Here is a 25,813-nt window from a genome sequence, read left to right on the forward strand (position 1 = left end):
TGTTTGACCCAGCCTGCTGGGTATTTTTTATTTAACTCAACTATTGTTTAAAAATGACTATATGGCTGGCTTAAAATGAAGCCAAAATTAAAAATCAGACACATAATTACTTGAGGAAACAGTAATTATCAAAAAGGTGAACACGTATTAATAAGCAATTTAATAAATGTTTATTATTTACTTATTATTTATTAAACTTGTTAATGTTCATTTATTAAACATATTAATAATTGTTAAATTTCAACCTTTTTTGGGTTAATTTGAAGTGAGCAATATAGTATTTTTTTAAACAATAGTTGAGTTAAATAAAAGTACCAAAACAACCAAATCGCTGATTTTCTCCATATTAAACACAACTTGGGTTGTTTTTAACCCAGCATTTTTTAGTGTAAAAAGCATTAATCACCTGACTTGTCTTTATTCTTTGTATTTGCTATAAGTTTGTAAGAAAAAGCCTCAGGTCATGCAAACAATCTTTAAGTAAATACAATGATTCATCGTTCCTCTTTATTTTTCCCCTTGAACAGGCCAGGTGTGAATATGACTTAGTTGGCTTACAGCAGAATAGCATTCTTATAAGTTACTTTTTCAAGAGCACAGTAGTGATGGAGCAGGATTGAGAACTGAGGAAATCTCTCTGACTTGACTTTCTGTCAACCTACCCGGGAATGAATGATCATATGTTAACAGACCAGACTTACATTAACCTGACATGAGTAGCCCGGGTTAAAGGTGCAATATGTAATATTTTCTGTCCGCTAGAGGTCGCTAGAAGCCTATTCGAAACAAAAAAGGCGTAGCTTGATGACGCCAAGTTTGAGCGCGGAATCTTGGGACATGTGGACTCGGGAAGAAATCACGTTCATGGATGCAATTATTAACGTTACTGTAGAATGAAGTTGAGCAGGTCGAGTGTTGCTGGAGTGATTGCGCAACACACGCCTCACGAGCAGCGGAACTTTTATTATGCCACAGTCGCTGGCGCTGTTTCCGCTTTTCCGGTCATGAGTATGAGGTAACGCAGCTCTGTTTATCATATTAGATACATTTGAGTGTTGAAAATGATGTTATAACGTTACTCTGAGCGTTCGCTCGGCGGCTGCTGTGAGACACTGTTACACACTGCAGTAAACTAGATCGATTTTAGAATATCATATTAAATGCTGGATGGCTTGTGTTGATAAATGGCATGCAATTAATTTTAAAACGTATTGTATGATGGAGAAAATGCTGTATTACTGTTACTAAAAATAAAGCTGCATCTGATTATGCTGTTAGCTACTTCACACAATAGTGTTTTTCTCTGAGGCATGGTAAAGCATGGTACTCGCAAAAAATCAAGAAAACTAGATTTAAATAATAAGACTAAACGTGTTGAGCTATATAACAATAATTAGTTTTCTGTCTATAAATATATCAAAACAGTTGTTCCCTGGTCTATTAAAACATGTAAATATTAAAGCGTCTTTGGTGTTTCCATGGTTTCTACAAAATAAAACCGGAAACCGAGGGTAATTGACAGGCGACTCCTCACACGTCCCGGAGCCTTGGTTAAAAGTGCAATTTTCTCACGATCTACAAATAGGTGGAAACATTTGGGATATTGTAAGCACTCAAGTGAACAAAATATATAACACTGGCCTAGTGGTTTTTGAATATTTTACTGCAAAATTCTTGCATATTGCACCTTTAAAAAGTCATTGTTAGTGGTTTAAATGGGAGTTTATGTTGATTCTGAACAGTGAATTTGAGTTGAGGGTGTAAGGTGTTCAATTAAATACAAATGAAATTCTTAATAGTTCTGTACAACATAAGATACTGTTAGTAATGCCGGTTCGAAGGTTTTTTTCTCCAAAAAAAACTCAATCCCTTGAGGCAGACATTTTGGACTATATAGTGTCATACCTGCTGTTAAGTCTAGTGGAAAAAGCTTAACATTTGGAACTTTTGAGGAGCTCAATGAAAGATTAATGCTGCGCTTAATTAATGCCAAGCAGGGAACAGTGAAAATATTTTTGTCAACCCCAAAACAAAGCAGCATTAGCTGCCATTGATGTTAACCTTTAGCTGGCAGTTTGACAGCACTCTGAAATAATGAAATTTTTACTTCCTATTCATTCAGCAGAACTTTGTAATTATTTCCAAACAGCACTTACAGACCTTGGTTACTCTGTAAAGAAACTTGTTAAGTGACTCCATGTTGGCAGGTGAAAGGGATGATGGCATTTACAAAATGTAATTTTCACTTTTTTTCATCCAAAAAGAAATAAATAAATGGATAAATAAATTACAGAAACCAAAGCATATAAAACATATTTTCTACACACTATTATACAATGTGAAATAAACCACTTGAAATTAAATATTTACGTGTTAAAAGACCTTGTAGGCTTTTCAAAATGCTATAAAATGAAACATATTTCTGCTAAAATATTTTCTTTCCACAGTGTGCAGCAGCGTATGCACCAAATGTCAGCTCGAGGGTCCATCAGGCAGAAATTGTATCGTGCTGGGTGTGGATTCAGTTTTGGCTCAAAGCAGGATTAGAACAGGTGACCCCTAATGTGCCTTACTGACCACTGAACAGCTGGAGGCCCTGAGACTTATTAACAACTGTTTAAAAGTTTAGGATATGAGGGGTTTCTCCTGAGCGAGCTTGTTTTATAACTGAGTAACTTCTGATGTTAATGATCTATGACTAATTTATTTCTAAGCGCCTCCTCCGGCACAACTTTAATATGAATTTATCTTTCTGCTCATTACTATTTCAGCATCAGTTATAGCACTCATCTCATGCAAATATGGGTTTAGGCCAAATTTTAAAGTTTCAAAACAAGATATTGTGTAGATAAATCACATTGGGTATAAAATAATAAAAGTAAACCACTTTGATTATGAGAACAGAGTTAATTAGAGACCGTTTTAGCTTTAAAAATGATGTACACTATTATTAAAACGTTTGGGGTCCGTAAAAGACAAAATTCATATTTTTATACAGCAAGGATATATCAAATTGATTATAAAAGACAGTAACGGAATTTATAATGTTACAAAAGACAGCTTTGCCATCACAGGAATAAATTACTTTTTAAAATGTATTAAAATAGAAACTTTATTTTAAATTGTAATAATATGTTGCAATATTACTGTTACTATTGCAGCCTTGGTGAACATAGGAGACTTCTTTCAAATACATAAAAAAATCTTACCTCAAAGTCTGTAATGATAGTGTATCTTTACCTCTAAGTGCATGAAATGGTTGTTTAGACAAGATGCAGATATGAGTTATGTCTAGATAAACCTAGAAGAATGTAGCATTTTTATGGAAATTCACAGAACAACTCATAACGCATATGAACAATATGTCTTAAGAGCATTTTTTGCTGTAGATCTAAAACTATCTTCATAATTATAGATTATGGCATACTTTCTTTGATGTTTTCACTCCATATCCATTTCCTTATAGACTCAAAGACAAGCCCAGACATCTGCACCGTTGACACATACTGTTTTGACCTCTGTTTACTGACCTGAACTCGTATGCCATAAAAATTGTGTTGACATGTTTTAACAACAAGCTTCCCTCGCCCGGCCGGAGAGCATGTCTAATCAAAGACAGAGTGCAGTAGTGAACTAAAATAGCACTAATGAGATATGTGGGCTGCATTGTCACAACCGAGTGCATTTTAAGCAAAAAATAGACCCGATAAGCTCAGCAATTGTTGCAGTGGAAAGGCAGAATGACAACTGCGAGTCTTGGCAGCTATGAAAGTTGAATCCCACATGGAAAATCGGCGGCATCAAGAGCACAGCATGTTTTCTTTGTCTATATTATTATGTCATAGCTATTCATTTCTCCTGTTAAAGGGTTAGTTCACCCAAATATAAGACAAATTCTGCTTTAATTCTTTAACATTAATTCCATCATCCAGTCCTGAATGATGCCAGGGTAATGTTTGTGTGCCATAATTTGTCATATAAGTACCACTAGGTTACCTTAACCAAACAGAACCTGATGCAGGTGATGGCGTCACTGAAAATTGTCTGTAAACCTGTAGTCAGTTTTAATCTTTTTTTGCTTGAGGAAACTCAAAAATTGACAAATTTATGAAGGCATTGCACTAGAGAGTTACCTAAGTTGTCTTGTTGCATGCTTTAATATTTTATGAACCCTATAGAAAACATGCTGCTACATCTGTTTTAAAATAGGCTACTAAAACTGTCAAATATGAACTTAAAATGTGTAAAGTAGTTTTGTTATTAAACCTTAGAACAGTCTAATGTTAAATAGAGTCAGATGGTATGAAGACTTGTCACTTTGTGCATTTTTACTGATCTGATAACAAACACACCTATTGTTAAAGCCCTCGAACATACATTAAAACTAGATAGTGATCTGATTAAACCACAGAGTAGATCAGATTTATATCTGTTTTGCACAGATTCACACTATTGTTCAAAAGTTTGGGGTGATTTTTTTTTTTTTTTTTTTTTTTTTTTTAAGTGCTCCAGTGCTGCATTTATATAATCAAAAATATAGTAAAAACAGTAAAATTGTGAAATATTATTAAATTTATATATATATATAATATATAATTTTTTTTTTTTTTTTGTGATGGCAAAGCTGTATTTTCAGTGTCACATGATCCTTCAGAAATCATTTTAATATGCTGATTTGGTGCTCAAGAAACATTTTTTTGGTATTTTCAATGTTGAAAACAGCTGATTAATATTTTTGTGTGCAGAAGATTCTTTAATGAATAGAAAGTTCAGAAGAACAGAATTCGTTTGAATATTTTTTTATATATACTTTTGATCAATTTAATGCATCCTTGCTGAATAATAGTATAATTTTCATTCACAAAAAAACCCCAAAACATACTGACCTCAAACTTTTGAACGGTATTGTATGTGGCCGAGTCTAAATGTAATCCATCTAAGCGCATGAAGTGACCAGGTGTAAGTACCCCCTCAGGGAACAAATGCACTGAATAACAATCTACCAACACGTCAAGTCCGGGCACACAACCACAGATGATGTTCTGGAAAAACTATGCAGCAAAAAGAAGACAAACCGTTTTACTGTCTGGTACGTTACTCATAATAGCAAGGAAGGGGTATTCTTAAATCAAGCCTCGAAGAGAACATAAAATCCTAAGTGGAAAGTCCCCTAGAGGAAGTGCTTTAGAAAATAAATGGATTTGAATGGAGCACAGGTAATACTGGGTTTATACTCTATAGATAGAGATGTAGAGAGCTCATACTGTAATTGTCGAGTAGGATCAGACTGAGGTAATGACAATAATCTGGGCTCATGCAAGAGGATGTAGGAGGTTTCTTACATTTTCTTGTACTGTTGCATGACTTTATCACCATGACAAGTAATGTTAAAGCATTAGACATATAAAAGATTAAGAGTTCATTTCACGAAAAATGATCAAATTTGTTTAAGATGTACATGAAAATACAGGCAGACTAACTAACACTCAAACTGCTGACTGTTTCACTGCTGCCTTTCATCTTTTGAGAACATCTGTAGCTTCCTACACATCCAATAAGACCAAAATAACCATTATGTTAAATACAGAGCAGCAGCCAGGTGATGATAAACACTCATAGAGCTTTCACTTTGACCATTTCCCTGAAGTCAGAGTTGGAAAAACATTTTTCATTCTTCATGCAAGTCACATGTGAGAAAACACTGCCAGATTAAAGGTAGGGTAAGCAATTTGTTTTATAAACACTTTTTGTTACACTGGTTGAAACTCTCTTCACATCCTGAGAGCAATCAATAATAAAAGTGGTCTAAATATTATAACATGTACATATATATTCTTTAGAAGTCACAGGGCCAAAAAGTGTTCGTCCAATCATTCTCCTACCTCCTAGTGACGTTCTACCCAGAGCTGTTCATGTACTTGATTTTGCGGTTCTATGTCAACACTATCAACGCCGAAATGAATATGCAGCAGTCAAGTGGTACAACTAGAGCTCTGTAAGTTCCTTGTTTATTATTATTGTAATGATGTGCTTTGAGACATGAGGTAATTTAACGCCATCTCTCAACCTGTGACTCTTTGCAGACGCTGCTATGTGCGTTGTGTTAATGGGCCCTATTTTAACGACGTAAGCGCATAGTATAAAACGCACGGCGCAAGTGCACTTACGGCCTGTCCGAATCCACTTTTACTAGTTTAAGGGCGGGAAAAATGGTCGGCACGCCTGGCGCATGGTCTAAAAGGGTTGCCCCTATTCTCTTAAAGGGTTAGTTCACCCAAAAATGAAAATAATGTCATTTATTACTCACCCTCATGTGGTTCCACACCTATAAGGCCTTCATTCATCTTCGGAACACAAATTAAGATATTTTTAATTAAATCCGATGGCTCAGTGAGGCCTGCATTCAAAGCAATGACATTTCCTCTCTCAAGATCCATAAAAGTACTAAAAACATATTTGAAACAGTTCACGTTAGTACAGTGGTTCTACCTTATTATTATAAAGTGACGAGAATACTTTTTGTGCGCCAAAAAAACTAAGTTAAAACTAACTAAAAACGACTTTTCAACAATATAGTGATGGGCCGATTTCAAAACACTGCTTCGGAGCTTTGCGAATCGAATCAGTGACTCGGATCTCCTTTCAAACGGCTAAACTGTTGAAATCACATGACTTTGGCGCTCCGAGTCACTGATTCGATTTGTAAAGCTCCGAAGCAGTGTTTTGAAATCGACCCATCACTATATTGTTGAAAAGTCGTTTTTTTATTTTTTTGGCGCACAAAGTATTCTCGTCGCTTTATAATATTAAGGTAGAACTACTGAACTCGCATGAACTGTTTTAAATATGTTTTTAGTACCTTTATGGATCTTGAGAGAGGAAATGTCATTGCTGTGAATGCAGGCCTCACTGAGCCATCGGATTTAATCAAAAATATCTCAATTTGTGTTCCAAAGATGAATGAAGGCCTTACGGGTGTAGAACGATATGAGGGTGAGTAATAAATGACATTATTTTCATTTTTGGGTGAACTAACCCTTTAATGAGTAATGGGTGTGTTTTGGGCATAACGTGCAATAAACCAATCAGAGTCTCATCTCCCATTCCCTTTAAAAGCCAGTTGCGCTCGTGCCATGGCAGATTTGCAAGCGGAAAAACTGAACACTTCTCTGGCGAGGAAACGGATCTGCTTGTGCGTGAGGTTAAAGTGCGCGAGCAGAAGACCATTGACTTTAGACCAGGTTTCATTTGGTCAATGGCGCAGTCTGTTTCAGTCACCTCAAAATAGCAATGCGCCAACAATGCACCTGAACACACCTCGTTTTTAGACCAGCACGCCCATGAGCGCACAAATGGGCGCAAATGCATTTGCTATTTAAACAACGTGGTGCAGGACGTGAAAATGATAACTGCGTCGGGCTGAAACTAGCATAAAAACTTGTGTCACGCCTGCCGCCACATTGCACCGGGTGTATGATAGGGCCCAATGTGTTTTGGAGGAGGCGTGGCTTTGGAGACGCTCTGCGTTATTTTATGCTTTCAAAGCTAGCTTGCTACTGCTAGCCTGTCCGAAATTGCCTACCCTACCTTTAAAAATCTGGTAATAGATTGTGTCATACATTAACACCCTTTAAGCTCTTCTGATGATGAGCATTACAAAAAGAAAAATTGCAAATATTTCACGAATGGGCAATAGGTCCATAAATCAGCACTAGGCACCTCTAATCTGATCTGTCTGATTCACACTGGGGGTGTTGACAGGGCTGAATTCCTCTGTGATGTGCATAATTTTAAGCCTTTCTGGAAACATCAGCCAAACAGCAGGACGCCAGAATAGTTGGCTGTGTGAGTCTGTATGACTGTGTGTGTAGATGAAGGTTTCTTTGTGCATTTAAGGTACTTCTAATTTCTCAATAAGAATTGTGCAGGGATGTTTACAAATATAATGAATTAAAATTGGTCTCATGGTATAATTTCTGCTGAATTTTTCATATCATAGGTGATTTTGCACAAACATATGTTGTACTTCATATGTATACTTCAACTATTTTTGCCTGCAGTTCTTCAAATGGTGACTATACCTATATAATTAACCATGCAAGCATTATTACAAACTGTATCACATTGATGGAATAAAATATAAAGATATGTTTTAAGACCGCTTTTGAGTGTATTATGTTCTCCTCTCTTCCTCTCTCTCCAACACCTGCTCTGTTCTCTCACATCCTTTGGCAGCTGCACAGAAAGATGCACATATCTTATCAGTCAATAAAACCTATCACATGTGTGAAATACAGCTATGGTCCCAAGGAACATTTGACCTAAATAACTGACATGCCTGATTTCGAGTCTTATTTAGAGGGTATTATAGCTGGAATAGAACAATACAATATTTGAAGGACAGCTATAAGGCATATTGGACAGTTAAATAAAAAAATAAAAATCTTTACATTATCTTACATAATTTATTTTCTGCTTTTTTTTTTCTTTTGTCATTGCCTGTCAAAGCAAATTGTCTCAAAATGAAGAGCACCAGGATTTATTTATTTATTTTTAATCGTTCCAGAATTTATATATATATATATATATATAAATATATATATATATATATATAAATAATTATGCTGGTAATAATGTTATTGTTTTGATTATTTCATAAAACCAAATAATAAATAATTACGGAATACATCACCATCTGTTGTCCGAGTCCATTTAATTGCATGTTACTGTATTGGTTGTCTTCTTTCCGTTTTTGTTGAAAAAAAAAATAAAAATACATAAAATGTTTAGATTACAATTGAAATAAAAAAGAAATTCAGAAGTGCTGGATTTCATGTCATTATAGCACATGATTCAAAACTATACTTTAAGTATAGGCTACTATTTAAACGTTATTTAATTTTAACATGTTTTCATTTGGATACGAGGCCGTGGGACTCTTTAGTCAGAGGAGGGGGAAAAAAAATCACCGTTTTTGCTCTAAATCAACCCAGATGAAAAACTTAGAAAAATAAAAATATATGCTATTAGTTTGAAGGAATGCTAAAACAGCCATAATACGCCACAACAAGTCATTCCTTCTGAATACATGCCGATCTGTCCCCGCTTGCCTTTGTGTGACAGTGCGTGCGACCAATCAGAGCTCTCCGAACGAATTCCAACGCAAAGTTCAGCCAATAGCGTGAGAGCGGGGCGTGATTTCCCTCTCACGGCTCCGCGAGGCATGAAGTTTATTCAGAGTGCGAGCTGCTCAGGGAGAATGATGCACCTTTGCGCGGATGCGAATGGGAGATTTTTCTGTTGTGCGCTTTAACTTTTAACACTTTCTCATCTTGCCACGGATTGTGCCGAACGCGAAGTAGTAATTCTAGCTCACATTACAAATGGCTTGGAGTATAACAGAGCAGCGACAACGTAGAGCGTGTCATGTGCACTTGTTTCTCTTTATATTGACTTTGATTCGCGATGCATCTACACAGGGATTTGAGAGTTTGGGATTAACCTACGGTTTAAGATCTGAACTTTCAGAGGATGCTATTCTTGTTGCCAATAATGGAATACGGGTTCCCTTCGGCAGATCTGTTTATATTGATCCAATCAATGATCTGGTTATCCAAGTTCAGCCAGGAGACAAGTGCACCATAACAGTTCTGGATAATGACCCACTGTCACAGAGACCGGGACAGCTGTCCCCGAAAAAGTTTCCTTGTGAATTTGGTCCCAATGATGTAAAGTACTTGCATTTCGGATCCAGGAGCCCCTCAAAAGACAGAGTAAGACTTCAACTCAGATATGATACTCAGACTGATACAGTCATCATTCCCTTTATGATGGAAGTGGAGGTGATTTTCACTCAGCTTGAGATTCTCACCAAACACATGCCTGTAGTTGTAGAGAAACTGCTTGGAATGAGTAATCCTATTGATCAGAAAATCCTGGAGTTTACTTATGATAGAAATGCTCATTTGTGTAAAGTTACATCTCTGGCCAGTGGCAGCTCATTACCCAGGTATGGAAAGCTGGTTGATAATGGAAAATTAGGGAAACCAGTCAACTGTGATGAATTTGTCAGAATGGACATTCTCTATCAGCACACTTTTGCGCATCGTTCTCCAAACCGAGATTATATTCCCATGTATTTAGAGTTACAAGACAAAGAAGCGAATGTACTGAAGCAAGAGTTTTTCCAAATTGTGGTGCTTATAAAAGAGGGTGAGGAAAACACAGCTCCTAAACCGAGTTTTGTAGCAATGATGATGATGGAAGTCGACCAGTTCGTAATGACTGCCATAACCCACGACATGCTTGCCGCTGAGGATGTGGAATCTAATCCTGATGATTTAATCTTTAATATCACTTCCCCGCTTTCCTTTGAGGAGGGCTACATTGTAAGCACAGATGACAGGAATTTGCCCATCACATCTTTTTATCAAGCAGACCTGAAAGATCTTAAAATAGCCTACAAGCCTCCTTCTGTAGATTCAGATGCGGAGAGAATTTTCCAAATAGAATTTGAAGTTGTAGACACTGAGGGGGCTATATCAGACCCTTTTGCTTTTATGATAGTGGTTAAGCCCATGAACACTCTAGCACCGGTTGTGACCCGTAACACTGGCCAACTGCTTTATGAGGGTCAGTCCAGGCCGCTATCCAGCTCACAAAACCTACAAATTAGTGACGAGGACAATTTAGACAATGTCCAAATCACAGTTATTAATGGGCTCCGCCACGGAGAGCTCACAGTTCTGGGATCCAGGCGAAAATTTTTCACCCCAGCCGATCTTGATGTAGGTAGCGTCATTTACCAGCATGATGGCAGCGATACGTACAGCGATAATATCATTTTCAGAATGACAGACGGCAAAAATGAAGTTGAGTTTCTATTTCCCATTACAGTGGTGCCAACTGATGATGAACCTCCCATAATCAATGCCAACACAGGTTTAGTTTTGTTTAAAAACCAAATGGTGCCCATTTCTCCATTAATGCTTAGTGCAGCAGATATAGACTCTGAGGATTCAACTATCAAATTCATCATAGTGCCTCCCTACTCTAGTATCGGGGAAGTGATACTTCGTCAATCAGATGCACCAGAGGATCCATCCACATGGAAGTTCAATGCTGAGGACGAGATGTATGAGAAAGTAGTGACCGAATGGTTCCAACATGACATCACAGAAGGCAAGCTGTTTTACAGACATATCGGACCGCATAATACAAAAACCATCATGGACCAGTTTGTTTTCCGTGTGCAAGATGACAATGACCCACCGAACCAATCAGGTGAGAACTCTTTCATCGTCAAAGTTCTCCCCATTGACGATATCCCCCCAGAGTTGTACCCCGGGACCACTCTGCAAGTGACCGTTCACGAGTACCAGCTCACCTATTTTCGGAAGAAATTCTTGCGCTACACAGATTTGGACTCGGAAGACAGGGACCTGAAGTACACAATTACCCAGCCACCCACTGACACAGATGAGAACAGCCCTGGCATTCTGGGAAGCATCGTTCTAACTGAGAGTCCAAACTCAGAGGTCACCGAGTTCACTCAGGCACAGATAAACCATCACAAGATAGCCTACAAGCCTCCTGATCTAGAGCTCGGAATAACTCCACATGTGGTGCAGTTCCATTACAAAGTCGAGGACATGGCGGGAAACAGCGCCAATGGAGTTTTCACTATATTTTTACAGCCTGTTGACAATAAGCCTCCTCAGATCACCAACACAGGCTTTACCCTGCAAGAACGAGGGGTGCACGTCATCACACGTGCTGAGCTGGACACCACAGATGCAGACACGGACAGCTCACAGATACTGTTTACAATCACCCAGCCTCCAAAGCACGGTCAGGTTAAGTACACATTTACTGATATGACTAAAGGGAATTCATTCAATTTGGACGATATATCTAATGGCAAAATATCTTACATTCATAATGGTGATGAGTCAACCAGTGATTTCTTCCAGCTTGATGTCAGTGACGGAGTCCACGTTGTCACAATCACAGTCAGGATCAATGTGAAGCCTATTGATGACGAAGCACCAACCATCAGTCTTCCAGAGGGCACTATCGGTTCTTACATAGATGTTTTGGAGAACGGAGCAACTGAGATCACCACCAATGTCATTCAGGGTCGAGACGAAGACACTGATGACCTCAGGTTGACCTTCATCGTGGAGGATCCACCAGTGTTTGGTGAAATATTAGTGAATGGTGTACCTTCCAATAGGTTTACTCAAGCAGACATCATTAGTGGATTGGTAGTGTATGCACATAGTGCTGGAGAAATCGGCTTGACAACAAAACACGACTTCTTTAATCTGACGCTCACTGATATGTCTGATGAATGGACAGTTGGGGGAAATAAAATCAAAGGGGTTTGTGTGCAGGTCACCATTCTGCCGTTGGATAGTCAGGCCCCTGAGGTCTTTGTGGGCCCCCAGTTCATTGTCGTGGAGGGCGAGAAAAGCTGTATCGAAATTTCGCATATAAGTGCTAATGACATTGACACCCCTAATGATGACCTTCTTTGCACAATTATTGTGCAGCCCACCTCAGGATATGTAGAAAACATCTCCCCTGCACCAGGCTCTGAGAAATCCAGATCAGGGATTGCAATTAGTGCTTTCACTATCAAAGACATTCGGGAAAACCACATTTATTATGTGCAAAGTATTCATAAAGGCGTCGAGCCAGTTGAGGACAGGTTTACTTTCAGGTGTTCAGATGGGATAAATTTTTCAGAGAGACACTTTTTTCCAATCGTGATAATCCCATCCAATGACGAAAAGCCAGAGATCCATATGAGAGAGTTTGTTGTGATGGAAGGCATGAACATTGTGATTGACACTCCAATATTAAATGGCGCTGATGCTGATGTTCCAGCGGATGAGCTCACGTTTATTATTTCAAAACCCCCGAAACATGGATATATCCTCAACCAGTTAACCTCAGGCACTATTCCTGTCACAAACTTCACTCTTGATCAGATACGAGAGGCTTCAAGTATTGTCTACGAGCATGATGATTCAGAAAACACAGAGGATAGTTTTGAAGTTCTTCTTACTGATGGCAAATTCACAGTGGAGAAAACCGTCATGATTATGGTCATTTTGGTTGACGATGAAACGCCAAGGATGGCGATTAATGATGGCCTTGAAATAGAGATAGGAGAGGTGAAAATAATCAACAATAAAGTTTTAAAAGCGACTGATCTGGATACAGAAGACAGCATTCTGACCTACATCATCCGCTATGGTCCAAATCAAGGGTTTTTACAAAAGCGAACACCATTCGGAACACTAGAAAACATAACCGTTGGAATGAACTTCACACAAAATGAGCTTGACCAAGATATAATCATGTACATTCACAATGGACAGGAGGGAGTTCGTGACCTTATCAAATTTGATGTTACTGATGGCATTAACCCCTTGATTGACAGATACTTCTATATAACTGTGGGTGGAATAGACATGGTGTTCCCTGATGTGATCAGCAAAGGTGTTTCTCTGAAAGAAGGAGGAAGGGTGACTCTAACCACAGACCTGCTCAGCACCAGTGATCATAACAGCCCTGATGAGCATTTGGTGTTCACCATCACTCGTGCCCCTATACGAGGACACTTGGAGTGCACTGATACACCAGGGATGCCCATTAGTTCGTTCACTCAGCTTCAACTAGCTGGGAATAAAATATACTACATCCACACTGCTGATGACGAGGTGAAGATGGACAGCTTCGAGTTTGAGGTGACTGATGGTTACAACCCTGTGTTCCGCACCTTTCGTGTGTCCATTACGGATGTGGACAACAAAAAGCCTGTGGTCACCATTCACGGACTGGTTGTTAATGAAGGCGAAAATAAGTTAATCACTCCTTTTGAGCTGACGGTGGAGGACCGTGATACAGTCGACCAGCTTTTAAAGTTCACAATCACCCAGGTGCCTGTACATGGCAAGTTGCTGTTTAATAACACCCGACCTGTCACTTCCTTCACCAAGCAGGACCTAAATGAAAACATGATCCGCTACAAGCACGATGGAACTGAGTCTCGTTCCGACAGCTTCTCATTTACTGTCACCGATGGAACTCACACAGACTTTTACGTGTTCCCTGACACAGTTTATGCGACTCGCAAACCCCAGATGATGAAAATCACAATTTTTTCGGTGGACAACAGAGTTCCGCAGGTTGTGACTAATAAGGGTGGTACAACATTAAGAATTCTCCCTAATGGTCACCTTGGGTTCCTAATCACTAGTAAAGCATTAAAGGCAGAGGACAGAGACAGCCCTCAAGGAGCAGTGACGTTTAAAATTACTGTGGGTGCTGAACATGGCTATCTCATTAACTTGGGAAAAGGCAATGCCACTATCACCACATTCACCCAAGGTAAGTTTTGTGATGCTAATTTAATGCAGTATAGGTTATATTAATTTAAAACATTTATGAATTAATATTAACGGTAGATTAATGCTTAATGCATTCGAGTTGAATGTGAGAGAATACTGGATTAACATAAATGTGAGAATACTATATTAAAGGGATAGTTAATGCAAAAATGAAAATGCTGTGATCATTTATTTACATGTACCCTCATGTTGTTCCAGACCTGAAAGACTTTCTTTCTTCCATGCAACACAAAAGGTGATCTTTTTGAACAGTACCTTGGCTGCTCATTTCCATATAATAAAAGTCAATCTGGACTGAGTCTGTCAACCCCTTTTTGAAAAAATTAAATAACTAAAAATACGCTTAAACCAGTCAAAAAAATTTTGCCAGCTGGTCCCCCGGCTTGACCATAAGAAAAATGGCCAAAACCCCTCTAAAACCACCAGCTTAGGTTGGTTTAAGTTGTTTTTTTTGTTTTGTTTTTTTTTAGGCAGGGAGTTACAAATTTACACAAAGGCACAATAAAGTAATCATACAAAATAGCAGGAGCAAACTCAAATTTAAAGGGTTAGTTCACCCAAAAATGAAAATAATGTAATTTATTATTACTCACCCTCATGTCGTTCCACACCCGTAAGACCTTCGTTCATCTTCAGAACACAAATTAAGATATTTTTGATGAAATCCGAAGGCTCAGTGAGGCCTGCATTGCCAGCAAGTTAATTTACACTTTCAGTGCTCAGAAAGCTACTAAAAACATATATAAAACAGTTCATGTGTCTTCAGTGGTTCAACCTTAATGTTATAAAGCGATGAGAATCTGTGCACCAAAAAAAAAAACAAAAAAACAAAAAACAATTTTCAATATCTAGTGATGACCGATTTCAAAATTCGGATTCGGAGCACCATCGTCACGTGATTTCAGCAGTTTGGCAGTTTGACACTGACAGTAACTGTTTTAAATATGTTTTTAGTAGCTTTCTGGGCACTGAAAGTGTTAATTATCTTGCTAGTAATGCAGGCCTCACTGAGCCAGCGGATTTTATCAAAAATATCTTAATTTGTGTTCCGAAGATGAACGAAGGTCTTACGGGTGTGGAACGACATGAGGGTGAGTAATTAATGACTGAATTTTTATTTTTGGGTGAACTAACCCTTTAAGCAGTTTGTCCCCAAAAAATAAAACCTGCTTTGGATTGTCTCATGACCAGACAACATTGACTTACATTTACATTTAGTCATTTAGCAGACGCTTTTCTCCAAAGCGACTTACAAATGAGAATAGTAGATGCAATCAAATCAACATGAGTACAACAGTATGTAAGTGCCGTGTCAAGTCACAGTTTCATCAGTAAAGTGCTCATAGCAAGGTTTTTTTTTTTTTTTTTTTAATACAAATAGATGGAGAAAGAGAAGAGAAATCAAAAAAAGAAAAGTAAAATATAAATAAAAAGTAAGTGCTAATATTACTGGGTCAAGTGTTGACGAAAAAGATATGTCTTAAGATAGCAGTTTTTTGAAAATGGCTAAAGACTCAGCTGCTCGGATAGAGTGTGGTAGGTCATTCCACCAGCCAGTGATTTTATGCCACTTTGGGATGGCACCACAAGGCGCCGTTCACTTGCAGAACGCAAGCTTCTGGAGGACGCATAAGTCTGAAGTAGTGAGTTTAGGTATAGAGGTGCAGAGCCACTGGTTGTTCTGTAGGCAAACATTAGAGCCTTGAATTGGATGTGAGCAGCTATTGGCAGCCAGTGCAAACTGATGAAGAGAGGTGTGAAATGCGCTCTCTTTGGTTCGTTAAAAACCAGTCTTGCTGCAGCATTCTTCAATGGTCTGAGTTTGATTTGAGAGCAACTAACAATGCAGAGGATTTTTAGTGGAAAAGTCTGTTTATCACAGCTAAAATACAGTATGGTTTCCTAGTTTAGACCCCTTTTATGATGCTTTTTCCATTTTGGAGCTTGACAGCACCAAGTGTCTTTCATTTTTATTAAATGGAGAAGAGCAGCCTGGATAGGAGGGTGAATAAATGATGACAATTTTTCTTTTTGGGTAAACTGTTCTACAGTATACTGTCTTACAATTGCCACAAAAGAATGGCGTCAGTATTCTTTGTAAGATGTTTTTGGCATCGATTAAGAAGACCAGTGATTTACAAGTCTTTTTCTTTCACCAATAGATAGTACAAATCAAACAGTTGTGATTGTATTACACAAGTCATAGCTACAATAAATGGCTTTCTGAGCTTTCAGGCATATCAGGAAAGCCTTAGTATAGTTGTACAAAGTTGTAAATGTCAAAACTAGCAGGGGACATGCTCAACTTGCCACTGTGTTTCCCAGTTCTAAATAAGCTCCTTTTTGAGGATTCTCTTTGAATATTTCAAGGGAATTTAGCACAGTTGGGGTGGGAGGAAGGGGGTGTTGGTGTGGGCTACTGACAGTAAATAAAGTTGCTGCTCCCTTGTGGGCATTTGAAAATGATGGGTTTACATTTTTATGAGCTGGCCGCTTTGAAGAGAAATGTTTTGACATAAAATATTGAAGATAGGCTAGTGCTGCGGATGTAACACCCTCTCAGAGAAAACACATACATGAAATGCACTCTAAAGTTTGAGCACAAGAGAGGGTGATGGAGAAATTAATAGATGGGTGCCAGCTGGAGACCTGCTGCTCTTTGTGGCTCTTTTCAGTCAGAAGGGAATTGATGTACTGTGGCTTTTTTGCCTTGTATTTTTTTCACTCTAAATTAAACACTTGCCCAGCTGACAAATCTCAGACATAATGCAGTCTGGTGCCTACAACCCTCTGTGCAGGAGCAGATGGGCAAAATGCCCTTATTTGAAAGCGTTTTTCAACCTGGTTCATATAGACACTTTTCACCTTTTTAGTCTATTCTTTGACACATGGGTTGTTGGCTGTTGGGTAATAGTTCCTGTGGAGTTCACATCAAGTGGGCCATTTGGGATGCCTACACTTTTAGGAAAAATGTGCAAAAATTTTACATTTAGGACTTCTCATTTGTGCCTTTTCTACCCCTAAAAGGTGTGCATTAGTACCTTGGCAGTACATAATAGTACATTAAAACAGGAGTTTTCCAATTGGGGTCCAGAAACATGCAAAGGCTTGCTAGGAAAATGTGAAAAAAGTTGCATTGAGCCAATATTTATTGTGAAATGCGATATACAAATACATTGCATTTATTTATTTAAATATTGGCTTTAGTACAATAATAACAAATGCAATTATTTAATTTTTAATATCACACAATATACATTATAGCTTTGTTTATATTTTTTGGATTTTTCTCATGGGGATCGTATCTGGAGGGTCCTTGGCATTAAAAAAGTTTAAAAACTGCTGCCTTAATCTACTAATATGTCTATCTTTTAGATGTAGAAAAGATACTTAAAGGTATAGTTCACCCAAAAATAAAAATTTTGTCATTATTTACTCAAGTTGTTCCAAACCTGTATGAATTTTTTTCTTCTGCTGAACTCAAAAGAAGATATTTTGAACAATGTCGGAAACCAAACAGGCCCAGGGCCTCATTGACCTCCATAGTATGAAAAAAAAAATGACTATGGAATTCAGTGTGACCCATCAACTGTTTGGTTACCGATATTCTATATTCTTTTGTGTTCAGCAGAAGAAAGAAATCCAGGTTTGAGGGTGAATAACTGATACTGGATAATGCTGCTGAAATAGATTCTGAAAAATGAAAAATCAAAGTTTATTTATATAGCACATTTCATACACAATGGTGATTCAAAGTGCTTTACAGATGCATAATAAAATGGATCTTGATCTATATAAAGCAATAAAGTGCATCACAACTTAGCTTAATATATTTTTAAAAATTTACTTATCTGTCTGAATGTTTCCTCCTTCAGCCGACATTGATGACATGCATATATGCTACGTGCTTCGAGACGGAGACAATGCCACAAGCGACATGTTCCACTTTTTCATTGAAGACAATGGTAAGCCATTTCAACCTCTATTTATTATTTTGGCCTCAGGATGTTTAAAATATGACTGGTTGGAATACAGAAGTGTGCATTCCTATCTGCATCATCCTTCATCTCTTTGTGTGCTCGACAAGTGCTTGTGGAGGTGTGACTGTTCAAGAGCAATAACTAGAGTTAGTTCTGTCTGGATTGTCTTTTGATTGACACCTTGGCATATTGGGATGGAAAACTTTAATACAACTTTGGTTGGGTTTTAATCATTTTACTGAAAAACATTTTTCAGTCCCAGACTTTCACTTATGGGTTGAATGAAACTGTCCAATTATAAACCTACCAAGTGCACTTAGTACCCAGTGTGGTAGAAGTCCCAGAGTGCAATTAAGGACTTATTGCTTGAATGCCAAGTCAAATTAGAGCTGATATGTTAGAAACAAGTATTCTACTTTGAAGATCACTTATGTGATGAAAGCTATCGTCTATATTTAGCCACCATAATATCATTTGAGAAGGATGACTGTCTGTCTTAATGACTGCCATTGTCGGGCTAATTAGGTGATGCTGAGTAAGTTTTGTGATAGTTTTGTTTGAAACTCTGATTGATTAGACACATTTTTACAAAGATCATCCATGCCTTCATTATTGGATTTTCTTGTCAATTTACAGTCCTACTTGTCTTCCTTTATTCGTTTTTGTACTCACAGCCCACTTGAAAACATTAAAGGCTTCCGCTTTTACATATGCAAATGCTGATTGCTTGTTTTAGTGGGCTTTTGAGGATGCTTTATGTTTCGAGACCCTCCTGACAGCATGTTTATTGTTCTCCTTCACCCTGGCTATAAAGAAATATGCTGTATTGTACGGCACAATTTCTCTTTTTCTCATGAATATGAAGAAATGCTCTCACCTCCCAATCCCAATCTTCTGTAGCCACAGTGCAATCAGCTGGCAGAAACAATTCGCATGGTTCTGTATGGGAAATGTAGATTTATAAATTTTTAACGAGGATGAGAGAAGACTAAAACAAAGCGTTTCGCATGGTTTACTTCAGATCTGCAGTATGAGTTTGAACTCTTCCTGAGTAGGTTAATTTGTTAATTTTTTGCTTTGTATCATAAAAGCAAAAAGCATAAAAGATGAAGACTGACGTATTTTTTTATGTATTTGACATTCTCTGCTGTTTTTCTGTGTGCATGCTAATTAGATTATTCATTTGCTGAGTCAATTGTCTGGCACAAAGAGCCTGTGTCTAACAGAAGTTGGCACGAGGTGTGTGTGTCTTCTGAAGTTTGGCAATTATACAATGGGATTCTGCAGAATGTTGTCATACACTCTGTTCAGAAAGGGCTCAAGATGCCCTCATTGTGTCTTATGGCTGTTTGTTTTCTAAATGAAGTTTTCCCCTTTCATTTTACTGCTTGTCAAAAGGTTATGAGGAATTGTGTGCTTCTTCAGTAATAAGCACTGTGCCCAGTGGACTTTACAAACTATATAAACTCTGAAACATAATCTCATCTCAACAGTGTATATTCACCAATTAGTGGAGAATTTTGTAATTTTCTAAAACATCATTATCATTTCCACTGCATCACAATTATGTATTTTGTTCAAGTTCAATTTTGTGGTGCAAATGATGCTGATGGAATGACTCCTTTGTCTCCCTAAGGATAAAGGTAGGGTAGGCAATTTCAGATAGGCTAGCAATAACTACGCTCTCCAAAGCCACGCCTCCTCCAAAACGCATGAACGCGCACAGCTACAGCAGAGTCTGCAAAGCGTCACGAGAGACGACGTTAAATTACCTCATGTCTCAAAGCACATACCATTACAGTGATAATGGCTGCTGTTTGTTTGTGGCACTCTGTGACTGTCTGTCTACAACTCTGCATCACCTCATGGAACGTGCTGATGACGTATGATGTCTTGATGTCCAATCGTTGCATTCGTATTGAATGCAATGATTGGACGAACATTTTTTGTGTATATATACTGTATATACTGTATGCTAATAATATCCTAATAATATTTCTTTAATCAAAAATACAGTAATATTTTGAAATATTGTTGCAATTTAAAATAATTGTTTTCTATTTTAACAAGTAATTTATTCCTGTGATCAAAGCTGATTTTTCAGCATCAGTATTCAGTGTCACATGATCCTTCAGAAATCATTCTAATATGCTTAAGAAATATTCATTATTATTTTTATTAGTGTTAAAAACAGTTGTGCTGCTTAATTTTTTATGGAAACTAATACATTTCTTTCTGGATTCTTTAAATAGAAAGTTTAAATGAGCAGCATTTATTTTAAATGGATATTTTTTAACATAAATGTGTTAAATGTATTCAAATTAAAGTCACTTTTGATCAATTTAATCCATCCTTGCTCAACAAAAGACTTACCCCCGGTTTCACAGACAAGGCTTAAGCTAGTCCCAGACTAAAATGCATGTTTGAGCTTTTTTAACTGAATGTAACTCGCACTGACATATCTTAAAATATGTCAGTGCCATTGTTTTGTCTCAAGATCCACACCAGTAATGTTTTTTTCTAGTGAACTTTTATAAAAGCTACTTAAATATCCTAATTGAACTAAGGTCTAATCCTGGCTTAGGCTAAGACCTGTCTGTAAAACCGGGCCTTAATTTCTTAAAAAAAAAAAATCTTACTGACCCCAAACTTTTGAACGGTAGTGTACGTACATAACAGCGTGTTTATGTATCATACTGTAAGTAGTGATTTTTCTTGATTTCTCTTTAGTTCCCTCCCTTATATTAAATGTTGTCTCCTTAAACACATAAACTAACTTTTAAAACTTTCAGTGGCAAAATTGAGGGACATGCGTTGTGCAGCTCCCTGTAATGGTTTACACCTCCTTAAATGGACAGAATTTGTACTCACCCTCATGAAACGTCTGTGAAATGGACTTGATAAGATCTAGAGGCCCCCCTGGACCCTCGTGCAGTTCAAGTACGCCTTAACATTTGCTTACTGGTGAGTTACTCATGTTCCTTCCCATGAGAGAGTGCCTTACATGTTTAAAATTGTGCCCAGCAGGTGAACCGATGAGCAAAAAGACATGTTGAGGGCTTCAAATCTCCAAGCCAGCCCAGGACTTTGCTTTAATGTGCTCACCTTTTCTTGCCTATAGCGGATATTGTTACTTTAATCATATTGGACTTTTTTCATTAACCATTCATTAGTCTTAGTCATTAGCCGCATCCCAATTCCCTACTCATTTGACTCATTTTGAGGCTTTTTTTTTCATACTGTGTAGCAGTCAAAGTACACATATTCAGATGCAGGGATTGTGATTAGATATTCAACCTGACCTGGGGTTAGTTTTTAGAATTTAATTTGTGAATTGTGTGCTTATGAAACTCTGGATCATTGATGGCGAGGCCGCCAGGCTGCTAATGTTATTTGTAGGCATGAGAGCCACTGTGGCAGCCACACTAAATTCCCCAGGTACCCCCTGCGGCTGTTTCAGTGGCTGTGTATCAGGCAGCCACACTGGATTGTGAGTGCTCAGATACAGCTGTATCCTGTCATGTTCCAGCAGCCAAAATCACTCTGCAGGTTGTGCTTGTATAGTAAGAGAAAATATGGAGATGAATCCAAAGGACTGTTTGTTCTAATGCAACATAAGGTGAGTGAGCTGCAGTACAGCTCATACAGGTTGTAAAATAGGACATTTTTGTTGCTTGTAGAGATTGTGTTGGGTTTATATAGGGTTTATTTAGGCTAAGCTGAATAAAGTCGAGAAAATGCTGCTAGATGTGTGGTCAGATTAAGCAGTTTGTTTTATAAGGCATTGCTGTGTTTAAAAGTGTATCTGTCATCTCAGATAAATATATTTTAATCTCAGTCTTGAGCTATCGGGAAATTTAGCCAGTCATAGTGGGAAAAAAACCCATCAGTATTCTCAGTCAACTAGTTTGAGGGCTTGCTTTCAGAATCGTAATCCGATTTTATGTCTATTAGCAAAATAAGTTGCACATAGAGGGAATTTGGCTTAAGAGAACATGTTAAAACATGCCAAATCAAATACTCATGATATGACATTACATATGGATGTATATACAATTCATATGTGGTGTATACAGTAAGTAAATATATCCAGTAAATGCAATGCATTATACAGCAGATGTATGCAGCCAAGTCTGTTATTCACTGAGTGAACTGAATGAAATGTCTTTCTTATTGAATCATTTACAGAGTATTTACATGCATATTTGTTGCTAATAACCTTTGCCCTTCTCCTACTTTAATGGAGGCCAAATTACATCTAGTGCAAGTAATTAATTAGCATAATTTTATGAGAGGTGTTGAAATTGCCCTTCAAAATGATGCTGTTATTTGGCAGCAGATTCTTCAGTTTAGTTGTGTCTTTGGCTCATGTTCCCACTGATTAATATAATTGGTCTCCCAAAGGATTATTAAGTTTGCAAACTTTGACACAAATATCAGCAGGTGGTTACTCAAGGATCCAAAGGTTTTTGGATGATTCCAGTTTCTTAGTATTTGGGGAAGTGGTTACATTGCCAAAAACATGCCAGAAATTGTATGCTAGAAGATGAAGATGCCAGTAGATATTATGCTTTAGATGAAGAAACAAGACACACTAAAAAAAAAAAAAAGATAAAAAATACAACAAAGTATGGTTTTATAGATGTTTTGTGTAATTCTGTCCTTACCACCAGTGGTACATGGTATTGGAAAATTATAATTTTATTTAGATTTTTTGATTCTGCTCTTTATAATAGGTTTTATACTATTACTTTTTTATTATTTAAGTTTAATAAAGCTTTGTGTGTATGAGACTAATTCAAAGTTCATGTTCTTTGGTAGTGTGGGAGGTGAATGTTCTCTATGTTGATCCGTGAACAGAAATTTTAAGTTGTATTTTGTGACCCAAAAATAAAACAACAAAAACCTGAGGTGACTAACAAAAAAGCAGAGATATTATTCTTCTTGCCTTCAGTTTAAAATCTGGAGGCTCTATTTTTCTGAAGGCAAGTTTAAAATGAGCCAGTTTTGAATCTGAAATGCTTTTGAATTGGGTGTTAACATGCAGTTAAATCCTTTTTTTAATGCTGCCATTGTGATGTTTGTATTTTAGTTGCTGGTGTGATGATGTGCTGATTCCTTGTACAGATCGATCAAAGAACTAATGAGAGTCTTGTAGCACTATGATTCATTTTAAAGGTAGTGTAGGCATTTTTTTGTACTGGTTGAAACTCTCTTCACATCCTGAGAGCAATCAATAATAAAAGTGGTCTAAATATTATAACATGTACATATATCTTCTGTGGAAGTCTCAGGACCAAAAAATGTTCGTCCAATCATTGCATTCAGTCTGATACAATGTCCTACCTGCCTGTCAACGTATGTACAGTATTTCCATACCTCCGCGACCCTGCCCAGGCACATTACACATCATCAGAGCATCCGTATGGCTATGCAGTGTTGTAGAAAGATAGCCACTGAGCTCCAAAAACAAATAGCAGCCACCTTTTACAGTTCCTCCTGAACCAAAACAACAAGCTTATGCTGGGTTCATGCCATGGGAGTCATCTCCTTAGACTCCTGAATTTCATAACGATACACTAATGGGTTCATATAATACAGCATTTTCGCACAAAATTCAAAATGGCTGTTGATATGGGAATATGGGAAAATGGATATAATTCGACTCGGCATGACGCCCCGAATCTAACAAGACCAGATTTTGAAGTTATAAGCAAAAACAGCCATTTTTTGTATCTCCAGACCAGTAGGTGGTGCTGCGCCAAAACGCTGCATGTTACCTCAGGTCATGCTTGTGATGGCATGTAGCAAGTTTTGTCTGAATACGATAAAGCGTTGCGGAGATACAGCCTTATGTCTATTTTTGCAAGCGCTACATAAAATTTGTTTGTGCGTTTTTCGAAAACGGTTTAGAGAAATCGATTCGAATTCGATAACTTTTTGTCAGCATAGAAGATGATCTGGTTCATTTTTCGTGTAAATCAGAGTAGGAGGAGTTCGAAAAAGTAGGTTTTTCAGAGAATTCAAAATGGCGGAAAAAATTTCACGACAGAATATACGATCTCAAAGCCCTCAATGCTGAAAAAATAGAATGAACATTGTTTTGTCTACTAGTTGGTTCTGATTTTATCAAAAATATTTGGCTTAAAAAGTTTGAGAAGCACTGTTCTGCCTTTTTCAATTCTCTCAGTGTTGTTTAATACAGTTTTAGACTGAACACTGCTCAACAATAAACAGATGAATATTATTTGTCATGCTGTCAAATACACACTGAAATGGCAGTTACCTGAAGGCACCTCATGAAAATTCTCAGCAAAGTTTTATAAAATGTTTGTCCCACACTTCACAAACACAATCTAGCGGCTCATTTAACCTTCTTGAGGTAGACTACAAAGGCCTGGTTTCCTCATTTTTGAGAAATAATGCTCTGTTTATCAGGTGCGACATTCTTTACCACATTTTTTTTGCATTCGTTTGAATAAAGAAAGCTGCTAGGCTTGAAAAATGGTATTAAGGAAGGATAAACTCTGGAATAGGAGACGAAAGTGGCAATAATTGTTATTTGTTAGACCTGTCAGGTTGCTGAATGGAGATTAACAGAGAGTAGATACTTGTGCTTTTCTTTGGCTGAACCCAGCAAACTCTCTCACCTTTCTCCCTAAAGACTCCCCTCGGCAGTGGTCAAGCTACAGAGACCGTGTGGATAAAGATACGTAGATGGACATGGAGGCCTAAAGGCTGCTTTTTGGCATGTTTGTTCACTTAATTGTTCTGTGTAGCCACCTTAACCCCTCCCTTTTATTTTCGCCTCTGATTCTTTTCCTCTGCCTCAGTAAATTGAGCTTACCTGAGCACACACACAAGTTCTAGCACTGCCTGTGGGTTGTTTGTGGAGCTTTAGAGAAGCTGTCTGCCTCCAACCTCTAATCCACTCAGTCAGTCAGCGGAGGAGACGTCCCCACTGACAGATTCCCGCCTGCACCTTGCTCTTTGTTTTCAATTCCTGCCTTTTCTTTCTCTCTCCCTCTCCCTCTCTCTCTTTACCGACTTGTTTGTCTCCAAGCTTGCACCTCCTGTTTTTTTTTTCTTTTTTTTTCCCAGTTCTTAATGAAGTTGTGTCTGTTCACTCTATAAATTTGTGCTATTTTAAATGTGAGCAGTCAGTCATGATGTTTTATTCATTATTTTCTTTTTAATGGCATGATGTTTTTCAAGACCAAAAAAGTATAGTTTCCAATCCAACAATGCAACAAGTTTGCATGGGTGCTTCCTCAACTATTTTATTACTTTTAACTTTTACAGCAAAAAATGGTGAACATCTTAGTATACTTTTGTAAGTATAAAAATAGCATTGATTCTGTTTACTGTCATAAAAAATAAATGTATAACAATACGCAATACATTTAACTATAA

At 37.6% G+C, this 25,813-nt stretch overlaps 1 protein-coding gene across 1 annotated transcript in view; it reads left to right on the forward strand.

The window, feature by feature from the left end:
* The first annotated feature begins 9,254 nt into the window (after positions 1-9,254).
* Positions 9,255-25,813, forward strand: part of frem2b (FRAS1 related extracellular matrix 2b) — a 94,687-nt gene continuing 78,128 nt past the window's right edge. The window contains exons 1-2 of the mRNA XM_051861236.1: positions 9,255-14,400; positions 18,296-18,385. Of these exons, the coding sequence (XP_051717196.1) occupies positions 9,384-14,400; positions 18,296-18,385 (5,107 nt within the window). The 5' untranslated portion in view covers positions 9,255-9,383. The remainder of the gene's footprint in view (positions 14,401-18,295; positions 18,386-25,813) is intronic.

The sequence above is a fragment of the Ctenopharyngodon idella genome, chromosome 15, assembly GCF_019924925.1.
Source record: "Ctenopharyngodon idella isolate HZGC_01 chromosome 15, HZGC01, whole genome shotgun sequence".
Lineage (NCBI taxonomy): Eukaryota > Metazoa > Chordata > Actinopteri > Cypriniformes > Xenocyprididae > Ctenopharyngodon > Ctenopharyngodon idella.